Source organism: Pongo abelii, chromosome 13, assembly GCF_028885655.2.
Source record: "Pongo abelii isolate AG06213 chromosome 13, NHGRI_mPonAbe1-v2.0_pri, whole genome shotgun sequence".
Lineage (NCBI taxonomy): Eukaryota > Metazoa > Chordata > Mammalia > Primates > Hominidae > Pongo > Pongo abelii.
In genome coordinates, this window is record NC_071998.2 from 123,598,498 (window position 1) to 123,623,270 (window position 24,773).

Sequence of the window (24,773 nt, forward strand, 5' to 3'; positions counted from 1 at the left end):
AATTCCAGCCTAATGATCAGCACATATTTCTGTTGGACCAAACTTCAGCCTGTAACTAAACAGCACAGCTGGTCAATGCACCTCATTATTGTACAGACAAGATTCCAAAAGGAGCTAGGAAGGAGGGCCGGGCTGGATAATGAAACTTTTTATATCTGAACTGCACAAATCCCCACCAAGTAATTTCAGCATAAAGCAAACCAAATGGCAGACGAAATAATGTTAGTACCTTGTAGTTTACTTCGTAATACATAACTTCTAATCCATGTCCGTCTTCTTGTTTCTGCTTTTAATTCTGCCATTTCCTCTTAAAATTTAGGGTTTAACAAAGACAACAGGGCTACTGTTTGCCAAATTGCAGCTATTAATTCACAGCATAGAAAAGTCAAAGCTATAGCAAAAAATTGCTAATCTGCACAACTTTAAAAAATAGTTCAGTACATTTTTGTTATAAAATTCATTTACAGGAGGTTATTCACATGTACTTGTCAAATTTACTCCTGATAATTCACAAAAACATACAACTCAACAAACTGTGCACAATAAATCCAAGGCAAATTATATACAAAGAAACAAAACAAGTTTTTAAGTAGCACATATTCATTTGAAATAACTAATATTGAAAGAAGACAGGGAACTTTCTTTTAATGCCATGGCAAAGACGAAGCAAAGAGCCACACTTTACACCTTGTAAAAAGAACAGCCCTGTTCAACAACGCTGCACTGACAGCCACATCAGGAGGGGCCACGGTGAATGTAAGAAATGGCTTTGGCAAATACTTGTACCAACTGGAACGAGTGAAGTTTCAAAAGTAACGTGAGGTACAACTGCATTCCGCTGTGAAAGGCCGTCACAGGACACAGGCTCGTCTGTTAGAAAGGATGATGTAGTTCTACCACTCATTCTTGCAGAATCAGATCTGCTGAGAGGTGAACCAACAGGTGAACACAACGTTAAGAACAGGCATCAAACTTCACTGGAAATAATATTGTTCAGTGTGTGGCAGCAAAATATGCATTTTAGAGAAAACTTATTTCTCACATCATGTGTTAATAGTATTAACATGAACAGCGTGGGAGACATCCTGACCCCAACTGTTTCTGCCATGCCTCCCTTTAGAAGCTTAGGAGTTTGTACATTCCCTAAGTGGTCACCACTACAAGTGTCTGCTAAAATGGGCACTTCATCAAGATAACAGAAAAGCAAACTTAAAGTAACGAGATTTCTTCCCAAAGGCACATGGAAGAGGCTGATAGAGCCCTTGACCCAGACAAAGTGGGGCCCGTCCCTACCCGTCCTGAACTGTCGCACACTGCATGGCCAAAGACAAACTCTCCACCCCCACACAGGAAGCAGCGGCTGACTCTGGGGACAAAGCGCTCTAGGAAGTCACCTGCTCCCTGGGTTTCAGGAGTGTTCAGTTGACATTAGTCAGATGTCCGGACACCAGTGAGAGAGACACAGGTGATGAAATCAAATGCTCAAACTTTTGGCAACCAAAAGTTGTTTTTTAAAGCTCTTTATAATCTGCTCAAGTAGAATTTCTAACACAAAACCCTTTTTTGCTTAAAAAGCAGATGACAAAGGAAATGTCAAATAATGCACATGAATCTTCAGCTATTTTCCTACCCCCAAATGAGATAAGGGGCTGCATAGCATTCACTACAGACCCCTAGTTTTTACAGCTGTCAACTGTACATTGTCATGTTTAGGATACTCCAATTCACTGTGTGGATATTTGAAAAATTGGACAAAATCAGGCAGCCTACCCCTCCCTTGTCCCGAGCTTCCTTGATCTCCATTCACCATGGCCAATTTTCCCCCCACAAAAGCACTATCACCTCTAATAGTAGCTGGCAACACCTACCAGATATTCTAAACAGCAGATATTTTTACCAGGTAGATGATTTCTGAAGATCACAGGAAGTCTACCACTCTCTTCCCAGTTCTGAACTCCTCTGGTTACGCTTCATTTTAAACCGGGTGCTTCTTTCCTGCCCAAAATATTCTATTTGGCCTTCCCCAGAGGTTCCCAAGCTGCCTGGTGATCATAATCCCTTGGGAAATGTTGCAGAGACTCTGTCTCTCTCTCTCTCTCTCTCTCTCTCTCTCCCAGGCTTTCTGGAAAACTAGTTAGATCTGTCTGACAATCTGTAAGATGAGGCGATTCTTCCACAGCTGACCCAGCGCTAATCTAGCATTTGACAACCACGTCTGTACCTCACCAGTCACACAAAGCTCACAATATGCTGGGAGCATTTGAATGATAGCTCAAGAATTATTCTTTCACTCCATATTCTTCTCTTTCAAGAAGATTAGGAATTTTAGCTAGGGAACTATGTGCATACTAAAACAGGTAAATGAACTCATCACAGAAATATAATACCCTGGGCCAATGCACTGTATCTAAAAACGCACCATGTCAGCAAGACTTCACCTAACATAACCGTGCTGCCCAAAGTGTCCCCTAGGAGACTCCAGGTTTTTGGGGGGTTTTTTGCTTTTTTTTTTTTTTTAATAGAGCTAGAGACACCTGACCCACCAGCACTAACTCAGCTTATTCCAAGCTAGGCTGTTAAATAAATCTGTCTTGCCCTAACAATGGTTGAAAGGACCTGCCCTCCTTCCATCTTTTTTTTTTTTAATATAAAGTTTGTTCTGTTGAAAAATGATTAACATTTTAAACAGGGGGAAAGAAAAGCGGTCTACTAGATTAAATTTTAAAAGAATTTTGTTATTTGCTATACAAATATACATTTCAACTTTTACAACATTCACTCCAGTCTGACCTCCTTGTCTATAGAAGACTAAGAGATCAACATTTCCAGTCTCTGACTTCAAGGACATTATTACTGATACGCAATGCCCTCTGAAAGCTTTTGCAAATGACAGAAAATACTGAAGATGACCAGAGGCTCAGGTGTTAACGATGCATTTTCCATGTTTTCCAACAGCACACAAACTCCTTACAAAAAACAAATAAGCTTATCTAGATGGTCCCACGAGCTGGTCATCTTCAGTTTACAATATGCTGTCGCTGCTGGCCCATGTCACTGGGCTTTCCTATAAAAGCTTTCTTTTCTTGGAACTGCTGTCCTCCTGCTCCAGTCTCCTCTTGTCCCACCTAGAGTTCCTCCTGGTGTGATGGGTCTCAGAACCACACTTCTCCTGCTCCCCTTCACTGAAAGCCCTGGCCTCTCTCCTGTGACAGAGCTCCTCTTCCGGGTCATCACATTTGCTCTGACACGTGGAAGCCTCGGGACTGGCAGCTGGAGGTTCACCCTGCACGGGAGGTTTGTGGCTGCTCAGAGCAGCCACTACAGCAGCGGGCTGCTGTACATGGCTCAGGTCCTGGTGAACGACAGGGAAGCCCGACTCCCCTGTAGGAGGTGTTGCTCCAGGATGCTGGGGGCTCGAGGGTTGTGGATCCCATAGGAATATTCCCCCTTTGACCTCAATGCCCATCCTCTTCAGCAGTCGTGGGTCCCGAAGTTGGTCATGAACAGGAGGTCTTTCAGGGTCCTTTGAAGTAACAGTAAGAGTAGTTTCCTTGGAGTCAGAGGGTGTGTGGTATAGAGAAGCAGCAACAGATGTCTTGGCAAATCCACTGTCTAGCTTGCTGCTGGGCAAACCACCCTGGGGTCTGGACACCTCTGGGGCTATGGTAGGAGGGTGAGTGAGACTTCTCTGTAGCACAGGCTTGAGTTTCAGAATCTTCACTGCATCATGTCTATAGTTTTTGTCACAGGTCTTAATAATGGCACCACGCTTCTGAGCATCCTGAATCAGCTGATTCCAATGCTGGTTTTCCTTGAAACAATGAGAAGGGAGAAATAATTATACCCCAAAGAAACACTGCTTGGGAAGCATAGAGTTCCAGCTTTCATTTCTGAACAAATAATATATATTATTGTATGAACGTATTCTCAAGATTCATTACTCGTCAGACAAGGATGAAAGGAAAAAATAAATTCAAATACAAAATGATAAAGTCCCATTCCTAAAAAATAAGACCTGGTCACAACCTAAAATGGAGAACCTCAACTTTTTTTTTTTTTGAGACAGAGACTCACTCTGTCGCCAGGCTGGAGTGCAGTGGTGTGATCTTGGCTCGCTGCAACCCCCATCTCCCGGGTTCACGCCATTCTCCTGCCTCAGCCTCCCGAATAGCTGGGACTACAGGTGCCTGCCACCACACCCAGCTAATTTTTTGTATTTTTAGTAGAGACGGGGTTTCATCGTGTTAGCCAGGATGGTCTCGATCTCCTGACCTCATGATCCGCCCGCCTCAGCTCCCAAAGTGCTGGGATTACAGGCGTAAGCCACCATGCCTGGCCGAACTTCAACCATTTTTATCAGTGCATTCAACTGCAATGCAGGTCTGCACTAGTCACTAGGAGCATCATGTTGCTATTTATATTTCAATAAATTAAAATAAAACAAAATAAAAAATTCTGTTCCTAAATTGCATCAGCCACATTTCAAGTACACAGCGGTCACATGTGACTAATGGCTATTGTACTGAGCAGTGCAGACACAAAACATTTCCATTATCACAGAAAGGTCCTTCGGACATTGGTGATCTAGAGTACTGCCTACACCTCTTGGCAGGGCTAACATTCTGAAACAGGAAGGTCTGGTTTCAGAAAGCAAACTTCTGAGTGCATGTGACTATTCTAGAAAAAGGCCCATGGCTTTCACTGGATTTCCAAAGGCCTCCCAAACCCCAAATGGCTAAAACATCTTCATCCACTGAGATCTCAAGATATCATCTCACTTTCTGCCTGTTTCCTACAGGAGCTTAAGATATTAAATCCCATCGCGGGAAAGTCGCCAAACACATGCATCTCTCCTCTCTTCCCGACAGTTTCTTCAGAGGAGGCTGCTGCTTTACAACCACTAGAACTTGGGTCTCTTCAGAAAGAAGAAAGAAAAGAAGAAAAAGGATAGCTACCCTCTCATGGGGGCTCCTGTACTATTCATAAAGGTATGTTAGGGAAGCAGTGAGGCTGCACAGTATTTACTTGCTGTGTGACCTTGGTCAAGTCATTTGACCTCTCTGAGCCTGTTCCCTCATCTGTAAATAGGAGTAATATTTTATTTCATGGATTCTAAAGTGCACGTTGCTTTCACATTTTAGCATTTCTGACCTTGGGGAGCCTCTTGGCCATGTACCTATCCTTGGAGATTTATTGACTTTTAGTCAATAAACCATTTAAAAATCTTGCCTGAAAACCTTCTACAGACATTTTCTGATAAGACAAGATAACATCAGCATTAAAACTTATGCACTGGGCCGGGTGCAGTGGCTCACGCCTGTAATCCTAACACTTTGGGAGGCCGAGGTGGGCAGATCACCTGAGGTCAGAGGTTCAAGACGAGCCTGGGCAACATGGTGAAACTCTGTCTCTACTAAAAATACAAAAATTAGCCAAGTGTGGTGGTGCACACCTGTAATCCCAGGTACTTGAGAGGCTGAGGCACTAGAATCGCCTGAACCCAGGAGGCGGAGGTCGCAGTGAGCTGAGATCATGCCACTGCACTCCAGCCTGGGCAACAAGGTGAGGCTCTGTCTCAAAAAAAAAAAAAAACCCCAAAAAAACCTTATACACTGGAGATAAAGGGTTCTAAGAAAATCCTGGAGACAATGGTGAAACTCTTAGCAAATGCTAAATTGCCGACCTTATTATTGCACTGGGGATGAATGACAACACTGATGACTATGGATTGGGAAGTGATTCATTCGTGCTAGATTCTGAAAGTGAAATATTTTTAGGAATATCTTAACCTATTATTTTACTTGTATTTTCTATGTATGGATAAGAATATGGTAAAAATCTGTCTAAAGTCTTAAGAGAGTCCTTTCAATAAATATGAAAGTTCTAAGTGAAAATAAGGCACTGTGTCATAGTCTAATAATGGTACATAAAATAGTGGAGCATATTATAATGAATGGTTTCTTGAATTTGATAAACTATGGTAATAAGCTGACTTCACAGTAGTTTTTCAAGGTTTGGAGAAAGTCATGTGACCAGAATAAAATGCTTGGCCCGGTGGCTGGCATATTGAAGACAGGTCTGTGGAGGGAGCGCCAGGCTCTGGGGCTCAGTTCTCTTTCTCACTCAGATCTCTAGAGATCCTTAGCCTGTGGCTCAAACACATATGTGAAGCAGATGGCCTTGCTATTTTTGCTAAGTTTACTACACCTAAACTTGGTGTTTAATCCATTCCTAAGATCACAAAAACAGTTCTGAGCAGGCACTATTAGCCTTGGTTTCTCAGAGGAAATCAAACGCTTTAATGATTGATCCCATTTCCATAAGGGGAACTAGGCTAAAAAATTAAAAACAAAAGCAAACGAATCCCCAAAACAACAAAGAAAAAGCCCAAGGACAAAAAAAGTTAGAAAGCCCAGCTGACACATCGGGAAGTTTCAGATTCTCATCTGTCTCTTTTTGTAGCACTGCCTTCCTAGAGTGAAGACAATGTCAGTGCCATTAGCTGGAGGTCAGTGGTCTGCACAGTTGTGGAAATGTGACCCAGGGGCTCCCAAACACTGTCTAAACAGAATGTGAAAAAGGGTTACGGAAAAACCTTCCAAACCCCAGCTTCCCATGTCCTCCTTGGGCTGCCCTGCCTCCTGCACCCCACCCTTCACAATCACGATGGGCCTCATCCATCCAGAGTGCACTGCCAAGACACGTCAACACCCTGAGGTGCCAAATTAAGGGAGGATGAAAAACAGTAGTGCCCATGAAGTCTCCTTTAATCAAGGCATCACTAAAAGATGTATCTTTAGTAACATTTCATTTACTTTTCAGGTTTAAACATGATCAAAATCTGTGATATTAAATATATTTGTCTTGTTTTGCTCAACCGTACAAATAAGTGTTAACAGGCTATTCAACTGATAAGAGATCACGTTTTAACACTCAGATCCTTATGGTCACAGGAAAAGCAATTTTTAAAAATTCAAACCTATATTTTGACATAACTATAGATTTACAGGAAGTTGCAAAGAAAGTACTGAGAGGTTGCATGCACCCTTCACATGGGTTCCCCAAATAGTGATAAAAATCAACTTTTTAGGCCGAGGTGGGATGACTTGAGCCCAGGAGTTTGAGACCAGCTTGGACAACATGGTAAGACCCTTTCTCTACTAAAAGTACAAAAATTAGCTGGGTGTGGTGGTACATGCACCTATAGTCTCAGCTACTCAGGAGGCTGAGGTGGGAGAACAGCTTAAATCCAGGAGGCGGAGGCTGCAGTGAGCTGTGATTGTACCACTGCACTCCAGCCAGGGGAAAACAACTTTTTAAACTTTCAAGTTATACAGAAATTTTTGAGAGAGAGGTGTAGATCAGTGAGATTAATTTAAAGGCTTTTAATTCTAAAAAGAGATTACCCCAGTGAATCTTATCCTAAACAAGTAGGAATGGAAGTACAATTTCAAAGAGAGGAAAAAATAAAATAATATTGCTTTCTATTCCACTGGATATATTTAAGAATGATGTAATAATTTTAATTGCTGTATTTTAAAATGTCAATATTGATAATACATCAGAAGCATAATCTTCAGTAATATTCAAACTTACAAAGATTTTTTCTATCAACTTAAAAATAGGAGGTACATAAAAATAAACGGTACACAGCTTTTAAAACTTCCTTCAGAGTAAGCACACAAACGACAAAGGCTGGAGGTGGTAGAGGAGTGAAATGAGAAAGAAGGTGTATCTGAGCGCCACCTGGTGGCAGAAACTAAAACGAGGGGAAACAGCCACCAAGTTGGCTCTTAGATGAAATCAATGACTCCATAAAAAAGAGAAATGACGAAAACTACAAAGTTATTACCCCTAATGAGACAAACAGCAAATATGTGTTACATCTAGCTGTGATATCAGTGAATTAAGCTGTACCATTTGTCTACTGAAGTTGGAAACTCGTACACCTCTTCCAGAGGGGCGCCTGTCCTGGCAGAAGAATGCCGGAGGCGCTAAGTGCTGGAGAAACAGAGTGAGCAGCACAGCTCCCAGTGCCAGCCGAAAAGCAGAGCAGAGCACGCACCTGCAAACTCTCTCTGGCATTAAGCTGGGCCAATAACAACCACATTTACTGAGTGTTTACTAAGTGCCAAGCAATTGCTATGGCACTTTACATTTGTGGGTTTAATATACCTTCTTAACAATAATCCTATGATGTGGATAATTTGTTTTAAAATGGTCACCTTGAGAGCCCAGTGTAGATACTTGGGTTCTGGGCTGAAAAAAGGCGAATGGTTCACGTGTACACAAAAGCTCCTAGGAAGAAGTTGCTGGAAAACATAACAACCATTATTTTGTAATCCAGAAATCATTTACACTTTGATGGAAAGTAACAACAAAAACTCAATCCAACAACAGTAACAATGGGTAAACTTCTGAGCTCTCTGGTACCTACCATCAGGGTCCTCAAATGTCCAAGGATGAAGAGGCTGTACTTGGCTCGTGTGATGGTGACATTCAATCTCTGCAAACTTGCCAGGAATCTAGGCAATAAAAAAGAGTTCCTTCTTTGTCTAGAATGACTTAACCTGCCCATGTGAGACACAGGTGGACTCTAGAATGACTCAACGTGCCCATGTCTGACAGAGGTGGAATCTAGAATGACTCAGTGCGCCCGAGACACAGGTGGACTCTAGAATGACTCAGCATCCTCATGTGAGAGACAGGTGGACTCTAGAATGACTCAGCATGCCCATGGGAGACACAGGTAGACTCTAGAATGACTCAGCATGCCCGTGTGAGACACAGGTGGACTCCAGACTCAGCATGCCCATGTGAGACACAGGTGGACTCTAGAATGACTCAGCATCCTCATGTGAGACACAGGTGGACTCTAGAACGACTCAGCGTGCCCATGTGAGACACAGGTGGACTCTAGAATGACTCAGCATGCCCGTGTGAGACACAGGTGGACTCTAGAATGACTCAGCATGCCCATGTGAGACACAGGTGGACTGCAGGCAGCTTTTCCAGGATTCCTCCACTCCTCTAGAAGTCACAGTGCTTTCTTACTCTCCGTCCCAATACAGGGTACCGGGCACAGAAGAATTCCTATTAAAAACAGGAAACAAACCAAAACCTCGAGGCTTCCTTCAAAGTGATGTATCTATCAATTTCCTATTTTTACCTGGATGATAATTGGAAATTTTAACAGTGCAATCTTGAAGCCTTGAAAAATCCTAAAAATGTGGTACCAGCCCAATCACTTTATTCTTACATTTAAATATATCTAGATTGTTAAGATATTGTAGAACTAGTGTAGAAATACATGAACACCAGATATTTTAATAGATCAGAAAAAGGGCTCAGAAACAGAATTGATGTATGATAAACGTGAAATTTCAAATTAGCTGGGAAAGAAAGGACTATTTATAAACTGACCCTGAGATATAACTGGTCTCTGTATATGCAGCCCATCCCAAGGAGGGGCAAAGATTACTTTAATTACGATTTTATTTGAAAACAAACTAATTTATAACCTGTAAATTCTGTCTGCTTCTCATGACAAGAAACAAATAATCATGTAAGAGTCTTGGGCTTGGGGTATTTTCTGTCACTCATACAGGTGTCCTTAGCATCTTAAATAAACTGACAGTAGTTAAGGTGAACAAACTTAGCCAAAGCAGGAAAACACAGAAAACAATGACACTTTGACACATACCATGGGGAGTAACATGCCTCTGCAAAGTATAATCTAATTATTTATTTGAATCTTATTAAATAAAAGAACAGATTCACACTATGAAATGGGTTAATATAAAAGACACCAAGGCCGGGCGCGGTGACTCACACCTATAATCCCAGCATTTTGGGAGGCCAAAGTGGGTGGAGCACTTGAGCTCAGGAGTTTGAGACCAGCCTGGGCAACATGGCGAAACCCTGTCTCTACAGAAAAATACAAAAATTAGCTGGGCGTGGTAGCACATGCCTGTAGTCCCAGCTACTTGGGAGGCTGATGCAGAAGAATCGCTTGAACCTAGGAGGTGGAGGTTGCAGTGGGCCAAGATTGCACCAAGATCTCACAGTATGTCTGTTTCACAACTTAAAAGGGAAACTTTCATAGTATTACACAGGTTTTCACAAAAGAAAATTAAGAAAGCAAATGGTGTTCTCTAACAGTGATAATGAACCTAATCCTGAATTATAAACAAGCAACAATGTATAAAAGTATAAAAGAGCAACAATGACAGTAACTCACCCAATTGAACCTTGCACGCTATTTGCTCTGACACATGTGACAATAACACAATCCTTCTGCCGACCCTGGAATGCATCCACTGTATCTACTTCTGCTGGTCTGTTTACAAAAGAGAAACATATTTACTGGAAAAAGGAAGATAATTATTAAATATATGTATTTATAAACTAGTTTTTTGGTTTTTTTTTTTTTTGAGACGGAGTCTCACTCTGTCGCCCAGGCTGGAGTGCAGTGGTGTGATCTCAGCTCACTGCAAGCTCCGCTTCCCGGGTTCATGCCATTCTCCTATCTCAGCCTCCCGAGTAGCTGGGACTACAGGCGCCTGCCACCGTGCCCGGCTAATTTTTTGTATTTTTAGTAGAGATGGGGTTTCACTGTGGTCTCGATCTCCTGACCTCGTGATCCGCCCACCTTGGCCTCCCAAAGTGCTGGGATTACAGGTGTGAGCCACCGCGCCCGGCTTAAGTTTTTTGGTTTTTGACAGTCTAGCCTCACTCTTGTCCAGGCTGGAGTGCACTGGCATATTCATAGCTCACAGTAACTTGAACACCTGAGCCCCATGTCAGCCTCCTAAGTGGCTAGGACTACAAGCATGGACCACCACCCTAATTTTTCCATGTTTTATAGAGATGAGGTCTTGCTATGTTGCTCAGGCTGGTCTCAAACCCCTGGCCTCAAGCAATCCTTCCACCTCACCCACCCAAAATGTTAGAATTATAGATGTGAGCCACCATGCCTGGCCTTACAGTCTTTATTTTTTAAGAAACTTTAAAAAAAAAAAGAGAGAGAGATAGAGTCTCACTGCGTTGCCCAGGCTGGATTCAAACTTCTGGGGCTCAAGCAATCCTCCTTGCCTCAGCCTCCCAAGGAGATGCATGTACCACCATGCTCGGCTGCTAAGAAATTTAAAAAACATTTTCTGGGAGGTTAGCCTGAATTTCCTCCTCTCTCCATTCCCTGGCAACCACTAATATACTTTCTGTCTCTACAGATTTTCTTATACTGTGAGTTTCACATAAATGGAATTACAAAATGTGATTATTTGTGACTGTTCCCTTAGCATAACATTTCCAAAGTTCATCCATGTTGTAGCATGTAACAGAACTTCATCCCTTTTTTCATTAATATTTCATTGTACCACATAGTACAAGTTATTTACTAAGACTTAGTGTTAAGGTGGCAGCCCTCCCCAAATTGATCTACAGATGTATTCCAACTGCCTTTTTTACAGAAATGGTCACACTGATACTAAGTCTTTGGCTGGGTATGGTAGCTCATGTCTGTAATCCAAGCACCTTGGGAAGACTGTGTGAACTCAGGAGTTTGCGAACAGCCTGGGCAACTTAGCAAGACCTTGTCTCTACTAAAAATGAAAAAACACACAAAAAAATGCAAAAAACAAAACAACACTAAGTCTTCCAGTCCATGAAAACAGGATGTCTTCACATTTATTTAGGTGAGTTTTTTTTTTTTTTTTTTGAAATGGAATTTCGTTCTCGTTGCCCAGGCTGGAGTGCAATGGAGTGATCTCAGCTCACTGCAACCTCCACTTCCCGGGTTCAAGTGATTCTCCTGCCTCAGCCTCCAGAGTAGTTGGGATTACAGGAGTGTGCCACCATGCCCAGCTGATTTTTGTATAATTAGTAGAGACAGGGTTTTACCATGTTGGCCAGGCTGGTCTTGAACTCCTGACCTCAGGTGATCCACTCACCTGGGCCTCCCAAAGTGCTGGGATTACAGGCATGAGCCACTGCATCCGGCCTATTTAGGTGTTCTTTAATTCCTTTCAACGTTTTGCAGTTTTCAGCGTACAAGTCTTATACTTCTTTGGTTCTATTTATTCCGAAGTGTTTTATTCTTTTTGATGCTATTGTAAATGGAATTGTTTCAACTTCCTTTTCAGATTGTTCATTGCTAGTTGCATCAAAATATAATCAACTTTCATATATTAATCTTGTATCCTGCTAAGCTTGTTATCTCTAATAGTGCCTTTGAGTGGCTTTGTTAGGGTTTCTAGAAATAAGGTCATGCCACCTATGAAAAGAGAGTTTTACTTTTTTCTTTCCAATAAAAATGCTTATTTATTTATTTTCCTTACTTAACTGCTCTGGCTAAAACCTCTAGCACAATGTTGAAAAAAAGTAGTAAGAGTTTCAAACATCTTTCCTGATCTTAGAGGAAAGGCTTTCATTCTTACCATGAAGTATAATGTTAGCTATCAGTTTTTTCTAAATGCCTTTTATTAATAAAAAAAGTTCCTTTGTATTCTTAGTTGTTGGTTTTTTTTTTTTTTTAAATCATCAAAGCGTTTTGGGTTCTGTGCAATTTTTTTTTTGTATCTACTGAGCTGATTGTATCGGTCTCCTCATTCTTCTAATATGGTATATCATATTTATTTTCATATGTTAAAGCAATCTTGCATTCCTGGGATAAATCCCACTTGGTCTTGATGTATAAATCCTTGTAATAAACTGCTGAATTCAGTTTGTCACTATTTTGTTGAGGATTTTTGTATCTATTCATAAGGGATTTGGATCTGTAGTTTTCTTGTGATACTTTCCCTTGGCTTTGATATCAGTATAATACTGGCTTCAAAAAATGAATTTGAGTGTTCTATTTATTGGAAGCATGTGAGAATGACCTGTGTTCATTCTTCTTTTAATATTTGATAGAATTTACCAGCTTAGCTTGGTTCTGGGCTTTTCATTATTGGGAAATGTTTCATTATTTGTTATATAGGTCTGATTTTCTTTTCTTTTCTTTTCTTTTTTTTGAGATGGAGTCTCGCTCTGTCACCCAGGCTGGAGTGATGCAGTGTGGCAATCTCAGCTCACCGCAGCCTCCACCTCCTGGGTTCAAGCGATTTACCTACCTCAGCCTTCCGAGTAGCTGGGACTATGGGAGCGTGCCACCAGGCCTGGCTAATTTTTGTATTTTTCAGTAGAGATGGGGTTTCACCATGTTGCCCAGGCTGGTCTCAACCTCCTGACCTCAGGTGATCTGCCCGCCTCAGCCTCCCAAAGTGCTGGGATTACAGGTGTGAGCCACCACACCCAGCCTACAGGTCTGATTTTCTATTGTTTTCTAGATTCGATTTTGGTAGTCTGTGTGCTTCTAAGTTAAGATGATTTTAAGGTTATGGATCTCCAATATTTAATCTTTAATTTTACTGCTGAGATAAGAAGGAAACAAAAACACGATCTTCATTCTATACATAAAGGCAATACAAGCGTTAAGTCATTTATTTAAAGTGAAATGTCACTTTTAGTCTTGCTAGAACAAGAATTCAGATGAACAAGTCATGGAACTAAAAGGTAAAGACCTGGCAAGTTTCTTAGTCAATTCCACTGCCAAGGAGAATGTTGACATTCCAACTGCCAGGAAGTACCCTGTCTACCCAGGAGTCAGACAGCACAAGTCTATGAAAGCCAGCAGCACCCCAGCTTCCTTGTGCCATATCACCAATTTGCACAGACCACTCCTTAAGAGTTTCCCTTTTCTTCTTTCCTTCTATATCCTCTCATTCTAATTCAACAAGAAAACTGGAAATACTTATAAAAATACCTCACCCTTTTCTATCGAACTCTTTGTCCAAATCCTTCTGAATCATCGTCTTCTGGGCCTTGTAATGAGTTATTATGCCAATGTTTCGAAAACTAACATCCTTTCTTTTGTCTTTAATAAGCTTAATTATTTCCATCACCAGTTTTATTTCTTGAACATTTATATATGAGCTAAACAAGATGGAAAAAGAAAACACAGTGTTATCAAAACTAATAGCAGGCTAATTGCTAACTTAAGTTCCACTGAGTTTGTTTCCCATTATAGTACAGGGCAGGCAGATAGGCTTCATCTTTTATTCAGCTGGCAGTGACTCCAAGAGGCTGTTACAATGACCATTAATATGGTATATATGAATAAATGTGAAAATACTATGGTAAATATGAATACATGTGAAATGCCCAGTGAAAAATGAAGTTGTAGAGAGAAAAGAGTTTGAAATCAACTGAAGCTTGGCGCCACTTTCTTCATCTGTTAAAACAGGGATAGCAGTAGTAAGAACAGCAGTATTAATAAGAACAAAGATGTGAATAAGAGATAGCTAACATGAATTAAGGATTAACTATCTTCCGAACACTGAGAAAATGCTTTAGATGTATGACCTTCCTTGTCCCTCACCACTGGCTGCATACAACACACACCACACAACCGAGCAGCTGCCATCCACACAGACTCAATGTGAAGGATGTGTCCCACTTGACCCCAGTTGAACAACATGGGGCCCTGGAGCAGGTTCATGGCCTCTTTGTAGTCCTCACCAGCCTCATATCCTGCACTCTCAACCCCTCCTGAAAACACATGCTCCCTCATGACCATACCGGACCCGAAATGCACCAAGACCGGGGGATGCACTGCCCCATCCCTTGATTCCTGAGGCTACCTTACCCGCCTTGCTTTACGAGCCTTAAATACCTATTCTCCTAACTTTGAGACTTACTAAATCGACAACCCAGTCAGCTAGCGATCTCTTCCATCCCTGAAATCTTCATTTTCCTTGGTCCCCTCCCAGATTAACCCTCTCTGGTCAACATTCCACTCATAACCCTCCTTCCTCATGATGCTCTGGGGCTTAACTCGCAATCCTTTGCTCTCCTCCAACAGGCCCCATTAAAACCTTTAGGCTGCAGTCCCTCCAGCACTACAATCCCATGGCCAACCACTCCTCTGTATGTGTAACCTCTTCAATGAGTGTTCCCTACTTCCACCTCTGTATCTTATCTAATGCCTGATTCTCACCTGAGGACGCCACCTGCTCTGCAGCCATCCCATGATGTAGAAGTGGGATTTGTGTTTCCTCCTACTTCATGACAGAGTGGTGCTTGTATCTGTGCCAACAAATGCTGCCCCTAGACCATTCCTCCCCTACTCTCTCACAAGAATCCCCAGCTCCTCTGACACTGCCGCTTTCTAGCAACACCACCACTCCTCTTTGCTGTCATATACAGACCACCTGAACACATGCCCTTATTCACAACCCAATACCATCCAACCTCTGTCACTACTTCCTTCCTCCCTTTCACATCTTCATTCAACTGAATTTATACTTAGCCTTCACAGTACTTAACCCAACTGGAAGAACTGCTTACTGCAGTGATGACCTGCTGAAGGCCTGTCTTCCCATGAGACCACCATCTTGCAATGCGCACGTCTGTTTCCCTCACTGCTGTGAGCTCAACAAGTATCTACTCAAGCGCTTGCTTATGATATTAGGTAATATTATCCCCATTATACAGAAAAAAGAAGCATCAACTTAAGTGAAAATGACTGTGCTCTGACACTAGGCAGACAGATGTGTATAGGAAATGTATTTAACAAATATGAATGCAAATCATGGAACAATTCTGGGACTATCAGAAGACTGAGGCAAGAGGAGAACATACTCATTATCCCGTCTTTCGGAACCATCTCCGACATCAAACACAAGGTATGGCTGAAATGGCCAGTCTGATGAACATCGAATGGCTTCTGTCTGTCTGTAAAAAAAAAGCAGTCAATATTCAGAATAAAGTCAAGATTTAAGAAAATATTTTGGTATTACTACAATTTTTTCTGTGTGGTGATGTGGGCTGGGGCAAGTAAGGGGATAATAGGAATATTCTTTTCTAGACGTGTATTAGTGAAAGGTACAAAACAAATTCTATTTTTTTCCTGGTGCTAGGAGAGGTATCTATATCATTCAAATATAACAAGTATGACTGGAAAGACACTCGTAATAGAGTAAGCCACAGAATACTATGTTAAGTATGGTCCCATGTTTTTCCTTCAAAAATTTAAAAAGTAAAAAAAGATACGCATAGTAAAAGGACTGAAACTTGGCCAGGTGCAGTGACTCTCGCCTATAATCCCAGCACTTTGGGAGGCCAAGGCGGGTGGATTGCTTGAGCTCAGGAGTTCGAAAGCAGCCTGGGCAACATAGCGAAAACCCGTTTCTACAAAAAGAAAAATACAAAAATTAGCCAGGCATGGTGGTGACTGAGTGTAGTCCCAGCTACTCAGGAGGCTGAGGCAGGTGGATTGACTGAGCCTGGGAGGTTGAAGCTGCAGTGAGCCAGGACTGTGTGCCACTGCACTCATTCTGTGTGAGTGACAGAATGAGACCCTGTCTTCAAAAAAAAAAAAAAAAAAAAAAAAAAGGACTGAAAGTGGATACACCAAAATGTTACCAGTGATTATTTCTGGGTAGTATAAATATAGGTGACTTTTTCCCCTTTTCTTTTTTATGTGCTTTGCTGTATTCAACATGATGGCTATTGTAACAAGACAAAATTATTAACCCTTCATGATTTATGCTTTTTATGACAAGACCTAAGACGACAGTAAAATGTCTATTCTTCATAAGTAGCTAAATTACAACAAAATAAGGTCACAAACAATAAGGGGAACTCACCTATTTGTTTTTAAGTTTCTGTTATAAACATAATTAGAAGGGAAGAGGCATATGTCTGGATGCATCCTGTACTGAACAGTGAGCTGTAGAATGGGCAGCCTGCTGATCATGTTGTGTTCTACATTCTCTTCCAGCAGTCTGCAGAAGCGAGCCATCATTGACTGGTCGTAGCCATACTCCTGTGCTTTCTGTGAGGGACAAAATAAAGCAATAATTTCCAAGAATTCATTTATATCTTTCCCACTATTATAAACACAATTACTGAGATCTAATACGTACATGGCAACGTTCAGGCAGCATAAGATTACCAACCACAGCTTCAGAGAAAAAAGGTGTTTCTGACTCTGAGCCTCAAAATGCCATGAATCTTTTTTTTTTTTTTTTTGGAGACACAGTCTCACTCTGTCGCCCAGGCTGGAGTGCAGTGGCGCGACTTCAGCTCACTGCATCCTTCACCTCCCAGGTTCAAGCGATTCTCACGTCTCTGGCCTCCTGAGTAGCTGGGATAACAGGCATGAGCCACCACACCTGGCCAAAATGCCATGAATCTTGAACATATGTGGAGGTCTTTTCTACTCATATACTGCTAATGAAAGAGATATGATCTTGTGAAAGACAACTGATGCTATTTTGATGCTACAAGACGCCACCCAAAAAAACCAGTAATAAAGGAAATGTAACATAGATTTTAACAATTATTTCTGGGGGTATACCCTCACAGACAGACATATTGAATGCCACTGTAAACAAGCCTTTTGAAGACAAAATTCTTCATTCATCCATCTAATATGTACTAAGCATCTATAATTTGGAGTGCTAAGACCACTAGAGTGAATAAGATGAAGTCTCACAGGACTTAATTTCCAGTGAAGGAAACAGACTCGACTTATGTGTTGACCATCCCTAATCCAAAAATCCAAAATACTCCAATGAGCATATCCTTTGAGTGTGAACTTTAAGTATAAAGTCAGCACTTGGGAAGTTTCAGATGGTGAAGCATTTCAAATTTTTGAATTAGGAACACCCAAGCTGTGCTAAATGGATTTCACAAACCAAATAATGGGTTATATTCTGCAATCTGAAAAACAGTGACCTAAGTGACAAATGGGATAAACTGTCTTGATGTTATCACAGTTGTGCCTTGGGATATACTTTCCGATGGCAGCATCACAGAAAGTTTCAAAAAGGGGAGGGGGAGGGACAGCATTAGGAGGTATACCTAATGTAAATGACGAGTTAATGGGTGCAGCACACCAACATGGCACATGTATACATATGTAACAAACCTGCACGTTGTGAACATGTACCCTAGAACTTAAAGTATAATTTAAAAAAATAAAAAGGTTTCAAAAAGTACTTTATCTTAAATAACCCTGAAGTAAAAATGTGCTGAAAACTTCACTAAGATGATGGAATCTTCATGAGTGACGTGAAAGATACTGGCACTGAAGACGTGCAAAGCCTGAATAAACTTGTTTCACAAACTATGGGAGTGGAAGAAAGGCATTACTTCTTAACCTATTTATATGTGTGATTTTAAACAGGTTTGTGTAAGCATAAAATAATAATTATTAATAGACATATGCCAATTTTGCCTAAATCCTCAAAAGTTTATCTGTGTTAGCTCACAAAACCTAATTTTTAATCTTTTCTTTGGGGAAACAGAAAAGGAAGTTATGTAAGGTAACGCATCTACCTCCAGACAAAACCTTAGTCCATTCTACAAATGACATAGATTTATTAATATATATTCTGACATGGGAGGATGTCCCTGATTTACTGATTGAAAAAAAAAAAAAACAATTCTGCACAGAATGATTTTGCCACCTTTAAACAAAACCAAACCCACGTACATATACACATAAATATATACATGTATACAAACCATATACCACTTTTTAGTAACTGACTCACTGTGATCCCCTAGAATACAAACACCATAAGGGCAGGGATTTTGTCTGTTTTCTTCACTGTCATAACCCCAGCACCTAAACAGTGCCTGAATTATGTTGGCACTCAATATATACATACTGAAAAAGATTAATAAACACACAAATGCCCAGCAATATCTGTTAAAAATACTCACTTTCACTGTAATTATCACTAGAAATAGGTGGTCAAAAAAGGCACCTTACGGAAATGAACTTTGTAATTATTTTCTCAAAATAGCCTGTTTTATTTGTACAACAATTTAAACAGCACAAATGGATTTTTTTCTAATTTTTGTTGTTTTTCTCAATCATTAAAGTAGGCAGTAAAGTTGAGGCCCATTAACAATCTCTCTTTTCACTATACGCCAAGGCCCTTCAATGAAATACTGCATTATTTAAAGAAATGGGATACAGAATTTACTCTTCATTATTCTCCATGAACGAAGTTACCTGCAGCAGTTCTTCCCTACACACACGGGTTTTCACTGGGTGACAGGTGTGCAAATGGGTCACACTCTAACATGATCATGTACCTGTGCTCAAATGTCATACAAAGAACTGCACTATCATTCTGATAATTCCGAAGTCAAAAACCACTAACGATAACCACCTGCATTCATTCCACACTTCAACAAAAATGCTTTGAAAATGATCTGTTCTCTAGGATCATTTATGAGGCCACTGCTCAATTATCTGTATAAATAATCTATGTTATTAGTAAAAAATACACATTTTATTAAATTTCAAAACCTCTTCAGATTACTTCAAAACATCTACTGGATCCTGATTCTAATGTGCATTTTCAGGAGAATCTTTCGTGAGATTAAAAAAAAACCAACAGAGTAGAGGAGACTACAGTCTGGTTCTTCTCTTCCCAAAGTCAGAGCTCGTAATTGAGTCTTTTTTTCCCCTGTACCTTCACTTTCAGATGATGTGAGGAGCACAGACATGTTCTTGTATTAACACTAGAATACCAAATTCTAAAAATGGAAATGTACTCCAAAATTAATTTAACTTCATGTTTTCCTCAATTTGTACATATTTAAACAAAAATGAGGAGGGTAGGATTCTTCTCTTTATTTCTGAAGTTTTTCTTTTATTATTGTTTTGGTGTTTGTATGATTAAAATAAATCAGATTCAGCTCTTAAAAGGCGTGCACACTGCCTTTCCCAAAGCTTGGTTCCCATGGCACGTCATCCATCTAGGCTTCCAAGTCCCTGACACACTGCTTCTGCCACACATACACAGAAGAACAACTATGACCAAAGGGGCATTTTTAGGAATTTTTTTTTATTTATTAAGTGCTTCTCTTTTCTCAGTTACTGCTTACTTTTCCCTCCAAATTAAGAGGCCAATCCAAGAAAGATGTCTCTCCCTCCTGAAAACAAAAATTTTAAAAAGCCCCTTCCATTTTAAAACTTACCATAGAACATAAAAAACTTACCATAGAGATGACTGTGGGAGGGAGCTGCTTAGGATCTCCCACTAGGATGAGCTTATTGCAGCGATGGATGAGTGGAGTAAGAGTCTCAATTTCACAAGACTGTCCAGCCTTGGTAAGATACAGAAGGGAGAGGCAGTCTTAACAATCTTTGCTATTTATCCATATAGTTTATCTGATTAAAGTTCTAACCATTCAGAAAAGTATCACACTTCTCCTGCACCAAATATCAAAAATACAAATTTTCCCTGAAAACAAAAAACAAAACAAAACCAACAAAATAAACCCTCCAGGCTGTGTGCAGTGGCTCGCACATGTAATGCCAGCACTTTGGGAGGCCGAGGCGGGTGGATCACCTGAGGTCAGGAGTTCAAGACCAGCCTGACCAACATGGCGAAACCAAAAAAATTAGCTGGGCATGGTGGCAAGTGCCTGTAATCTCAGCTACTCAGGAGGCTGAGGCAGGAGAACTGCTTGAACCCGGGAGGCAGAGGTTGCAGTGAGCCGAGATCACATCACTGCACTCCGGTGCGGGTGAGTGCAGACTCCGTCTCAAAAAAAAAAAAAAAAAAAAAGCGAGACTCCGTCTCAAAAAAAACAATAAATAAATGAAAAGTAAACTCTCCAAATACATGTTTAAAAAAAAAATCAAACATGTATTTTTGAAGTCAGCCACCAAGGGGGCCACTACCACTTGGGAAGCAGCCATAAGTTCAGAAGGCCATGCACATCCTAGATGCGTGCTCTTTGTTCCTGCTGAGCATGAGCCTGAAAAAATTTTTCTCCTCTAAAGTCCTTTTAAAACTTTATTTTAAAATTTTTATTTATTTTTTAATTAATGAATTTATTTTTTTGAGAGAGTCTCACTCTGTCACCCAAGCTGGAGGGCAATGACATGATTGTCGTTCACCACCTCCCTGTCTCAAGCAATCCTCCCACCTCAGCCTCCCGAATAGCTGGAATTACAGGCGAACACCATCAACTCCTGGCTAATTTTTGTCTTTTTAGTAGAGACAAGGTTTCACCATGTTGCCCAGGTTGGTCTCAAACTCCTGGGCTCAAGCGATCCACCCTCCTCAGTCTCCCAAAGTGCCAGGATTACAGGTGTGCGCCACCATGCCCAGGCCCTTTTCAAAACTTTGTATTTGAGGTTCAGAAATCACATAAGGAGCGTCCATGAGTGTGTTTCCCCATATCTTTCTTCCTCGTTCCTCAGCATGCCTCTTTGATGACAAGACTCAAATTTCTCTTAAATTCAATGACATTTTCTTCAACTATTTAATCATTTCCACTTTTTGTCCTTTCCTTCTGGTGAAAACTGGATCTTGGGTCTCCTGATCACTCAATTCTCTGGTATCTCCTGCTCCATCTCTTTTGTCTTCTGACTCTACGTTTTGACAAACAGTAGGCAGCCAATAAATGTTTGCTCAAAGAGTGAACTAGGAATAAAAGATGTCAGCTGAACATACTATGGCTCAAAGCTATACAAAATTATATTAAAACTACTTCAAAAGGTTACCAGAGATATTTTAAGCAGGAGCGAGACAGTCACTCAGCAGAGATTTTGTTAGAAACCATCAGTCATCCTCAAGACTAACCCCCAATACTGGAAAATCCACTTTCACTATGGAGGTTCATTAAGGAGCGTTATTTCTACGTAAGGGAATACACATGTAATAGCAAGTGAAAATCAGATGCAAAAAAAAAACACATTTCCTCACCATCTCAGCAGCCACAATTCATCTAAGACTTACTCGTCATAGTACTAGTCAAAGTTGTATAGCTGATCGTTCACTGACCTCATCAACAATGACACAGCTGAAGGGGACACCCCCTTGCCCACGGAAAGCAGACTCAAGTAGTAAACCACCACTTGTGCTCAACGTGCAGCAGATGACATGGGACTCTAAGATGATGATACTCTGTGTTTTCTGTGGGCGTCCTTGAACCTAAGAGAACAAAGGTTAAATCAATATTCAGCTGTACATCAATCCTTGACTATGACAGGCCTATGTTTACTATAAAACACTCACTATTTATTAAAATATATTTATGACAGAAAAATATTCAGTAAAAGTTAGGGGGAAACCCTCAAATCTAGGAAACAGCAGAAACATTTAAGATAATCACAAACCGGAAAGAATGTGTGCTTTGCGGCTGAAACATAGAATATGATTTAAGCACATTAAAAATTTTTATCCAGGGTTTGATTTGGTCAAAGTAGATTACAATCCTTCCTGTAGTCAGATATATGTAGATAGGTATCTGAAGTAGAGATGTAATAATTCTGAGTTGTGAATTATATGAGTAAAACAGGGGTGGAATTCAGCCTGAATGTACATTTTTCTGTTAGTTTTTAAGTATATAATATTGCCCTGTCTTTTTTTTAGTGCTTTTGCTAGTACTAACAAAAATGCCTGTGAACCTGACAAATATTCTATTTCCACAGTAAGAAAAACAAGTTTGGTCTCCTTCTATAATGCAATGTACTGTGATGGAGCCAGACAACGTGAATGATGCCTCACAATCAAACCACATAGTGCTCAAATCAATCAGCATTTTCATCAGAGATTCAGTTTGCTTCTTTTTGCTACTAGGAAGTAGTAGTGATTCATCTCAGCACATGTGATATATTCAACCATGGCATTCAAGGCATGTGTGCGAGCTTTAGGAAGAGGGTGGCACTGTGGTCCTCCACGGCTCACACAGTGAAGCACTGTCAGACACCGTCCTCAGCCATCTAGTGAGTAAAACTGCTGAGCACAGTTCCATGGCCCACAGAACACATGTGATGAGCAGCAAAAAACATCTGTGAAGATGGACTTCATCCTTGACTCAAGAAAGATTAATCTGGGGTTCTGTTTAAAATCTGATTAAAATCTGTTTAATCAAAAGCTTTCACATAACTTTTAGTTTAAATAAACTGCTAATGAAAATACGCATTAAATTCAACTATATTTTAGTCACATAGAGAAAGATCATAATCCATTCAGGAGAAAAACTTCAGCAAAAATACTACTAACATCATCAGTTACTATTACCCTCTTTCCCTGTGCAGTGGCGTGATCTCCACTCACTGCAAGCTCTGCCTCCCAGGTTCACGCCATTCTCCTGCCTCAGGCTCCCGAGTAGCTGGGATTACGGGTGCCCGCCACCACGCCCAGCTAATTTTTTGTATTTTATTAGAGACAGGGTTTCACCATGTTAGCCAGGATGGTCTCCATCTCCTGACCTCGTGATCCGCCCGCCTCGGCCTCCCAAAGTGCTGGGATTACAGGCGTGAGCCACCGCGCCCAGCCAAAGCTATTTTCATTAACTGTTTATCTGATGATAATTATCATAATTGTTTTTTGCAGTTTATGGGAAGCAGAAATAGAGCACCTTATAAGAAAGAATTTAAATATTTACCGAGACTTAAAACAGAAAAAAGATAACTTATAACCACCTCTTTCTTAGAAATCTTAGATGGTGGTAAGAATTCATTCTTAGGTTAAAGAAAAAAATGCAAATGTTGTTACACCAGTTTCTCCACTTCCACAGATGTTTGTAATTTTTCATAACAATTTAAAATGTAACTGAGAAAAGCCCACAGCTGGCCCGGCATGGTGGCTCACGCCTGTAAAGCCAACACTTTGGGAGGCCGAGACAGAGGATGACTTGAGGTTGGAAGTTCCAGACCAGCCTGGCCAACATGGTGAAACCCCGTTTTCTATTAAAAATACAAAAAAAGGGCCGGGCATGGTGGCTCACGCCTGTAATCCCAGCACTTTGGGAGGCTGAGGCGGGAGGATCATGACATCAAGAGATCCAGACCATCCTGGCCAACATGGTAAAACCCTACTAAAAATACAAAAATTAGCTGGGCATGGTGGCACATGCCTGTAATCCTTGCTACTCGGGAGACTGAGGCAGGAGAATCGCTTGAACCTGGGAGGCAGAGGTTGCAGTGAGCTGAGATCACGCCACTGCACTCCAGTCTGTTGACAGAGTGAGACTCCATCTCAAAAAAAAGAAAAAAAAAAATTAGCCAGGCACGGTGGTACATGCCTGTAATCCCAGCTACATGGGAGTCTGAGGTTGCAGTGAGCTGAGATCATGCCACTGCACCCCAGCCTGAGAGACAGAGTGAGACTTAGTCTCCAAAAAAATTAATAAATAAAAGCCCACAGCTTATCTGAACAGTCATACTTAAATTTTAAAAAGAAAAAAAAAAATCAAGAAAATGCTACGGGTGAACTACTTACCTCTTTAATTTTAGAAGCAAGTTCCTGCCTTTCCTTAGAAACTTTGGAAATGTTTTCATCTAATTCTTGCCTCTGGAAAAAAATTCAAAGGTCATAATTAAAACTAAACTAAGCATTTTTAAATGACTTCCAATGGACTGCCTCTAATTTTAAAAGAGCCTGTATTTCACCAATGAAAAATATATTTACCCAGCTTAGTTCCTCTTTACCACTGGAGTCCTGACACACTCTGTATGCTGCTGTGTAAGACTCAGCTGTGTCCTGTGCACTGCACGTGAGCTGTCTGCTTAGTGTCCTGTGCACTGCACGTAAGCTGTCTGCTTAGCATTCCAGCACTGGGAGCATCACACTGCCCTTAACTTCCAGGTGATTCAAATGAGGCTGTAAATCACACATTCCTCTGGCCACAGTGATGGGCATCTAACACAGGCCTGGCCAATCATGCACCCATTTTCTTAAAAATAGGGA

At 40.8% G+C, this 24,773-nt stretch overlaps 1 protein-coding gene across 15 annotated transcripts in view; it reads right to left on the minus strand.

The window, feature by feature from the left end:
* Nucleotides 1–217: 217 nt before the first annotated feature.
* The window catches only part of SETX (senataxin), a 94,520-nt gene continuing 69,964 nt past the window's right edge, over nucleotides 218–24,773 (minus strand). For 9 of the 15 annotated variants that reach the window (XM_054520755.2, XM_054520758.2, XM_063714500.1 and 6 more), the window contains 11 exons: nucleotides 24,306–24,377; nucleotides 21,861–22,010; nucleotides 20,065–20,172; nucleotides 16,689–16,876; nucleotides 15,682–15,774; nucleotides 13,810–13,974; nucleotides 10,241–10,339; nucleotides 9,055–9,093; nucleotides 8,438–8,525; nucleotides 8,226–8,312; nucleotides 218–3,811 (listed from right to left, as the gene is read on the minus strand). In XM_054520755.2, the coding sequence (XP_054376730.2) occupies nucleotides 3,065–3,811; nucleotides 8,226–8,312; nucleotides 8,438–8,525; nucleotides 9,055–9,093; nucleotides 10,241–10,339; nucleotides 13,810–13,974; nucleotides 15,682–15,774; nucleotides 16,689–16,876; nucleotides 20,065–20,172; nucleotides 21,861–22,010; nucleotides 24,306–24,377 (1,836 nt within the window). In that variant the 3' untranslated portion in view covers nucleotides 218–3,064. Of the gene's footprint in view, nucleotides 3,812–8,225; nucleotides 8,313–8,437; nucleotides 8,526–9,054; nucleotides 9,094–10,240; nucleotides 10,340–13,809; nucleotides 13,975–15,681; nucleotides 15,775–16,688; nucleotides 16,877–20,064; nucleotides 20,173–21,224; nucleotides 21,449–21,860; nucleotides 22,011–24,305; nucleotides 24,378–24,773 lie in introns of those variants that run through there. The other 6 variants (XM_009244979.4, XM_063714505.1, XM_002820316.6 and 3 more) reach the window with 4 other exon arrangements.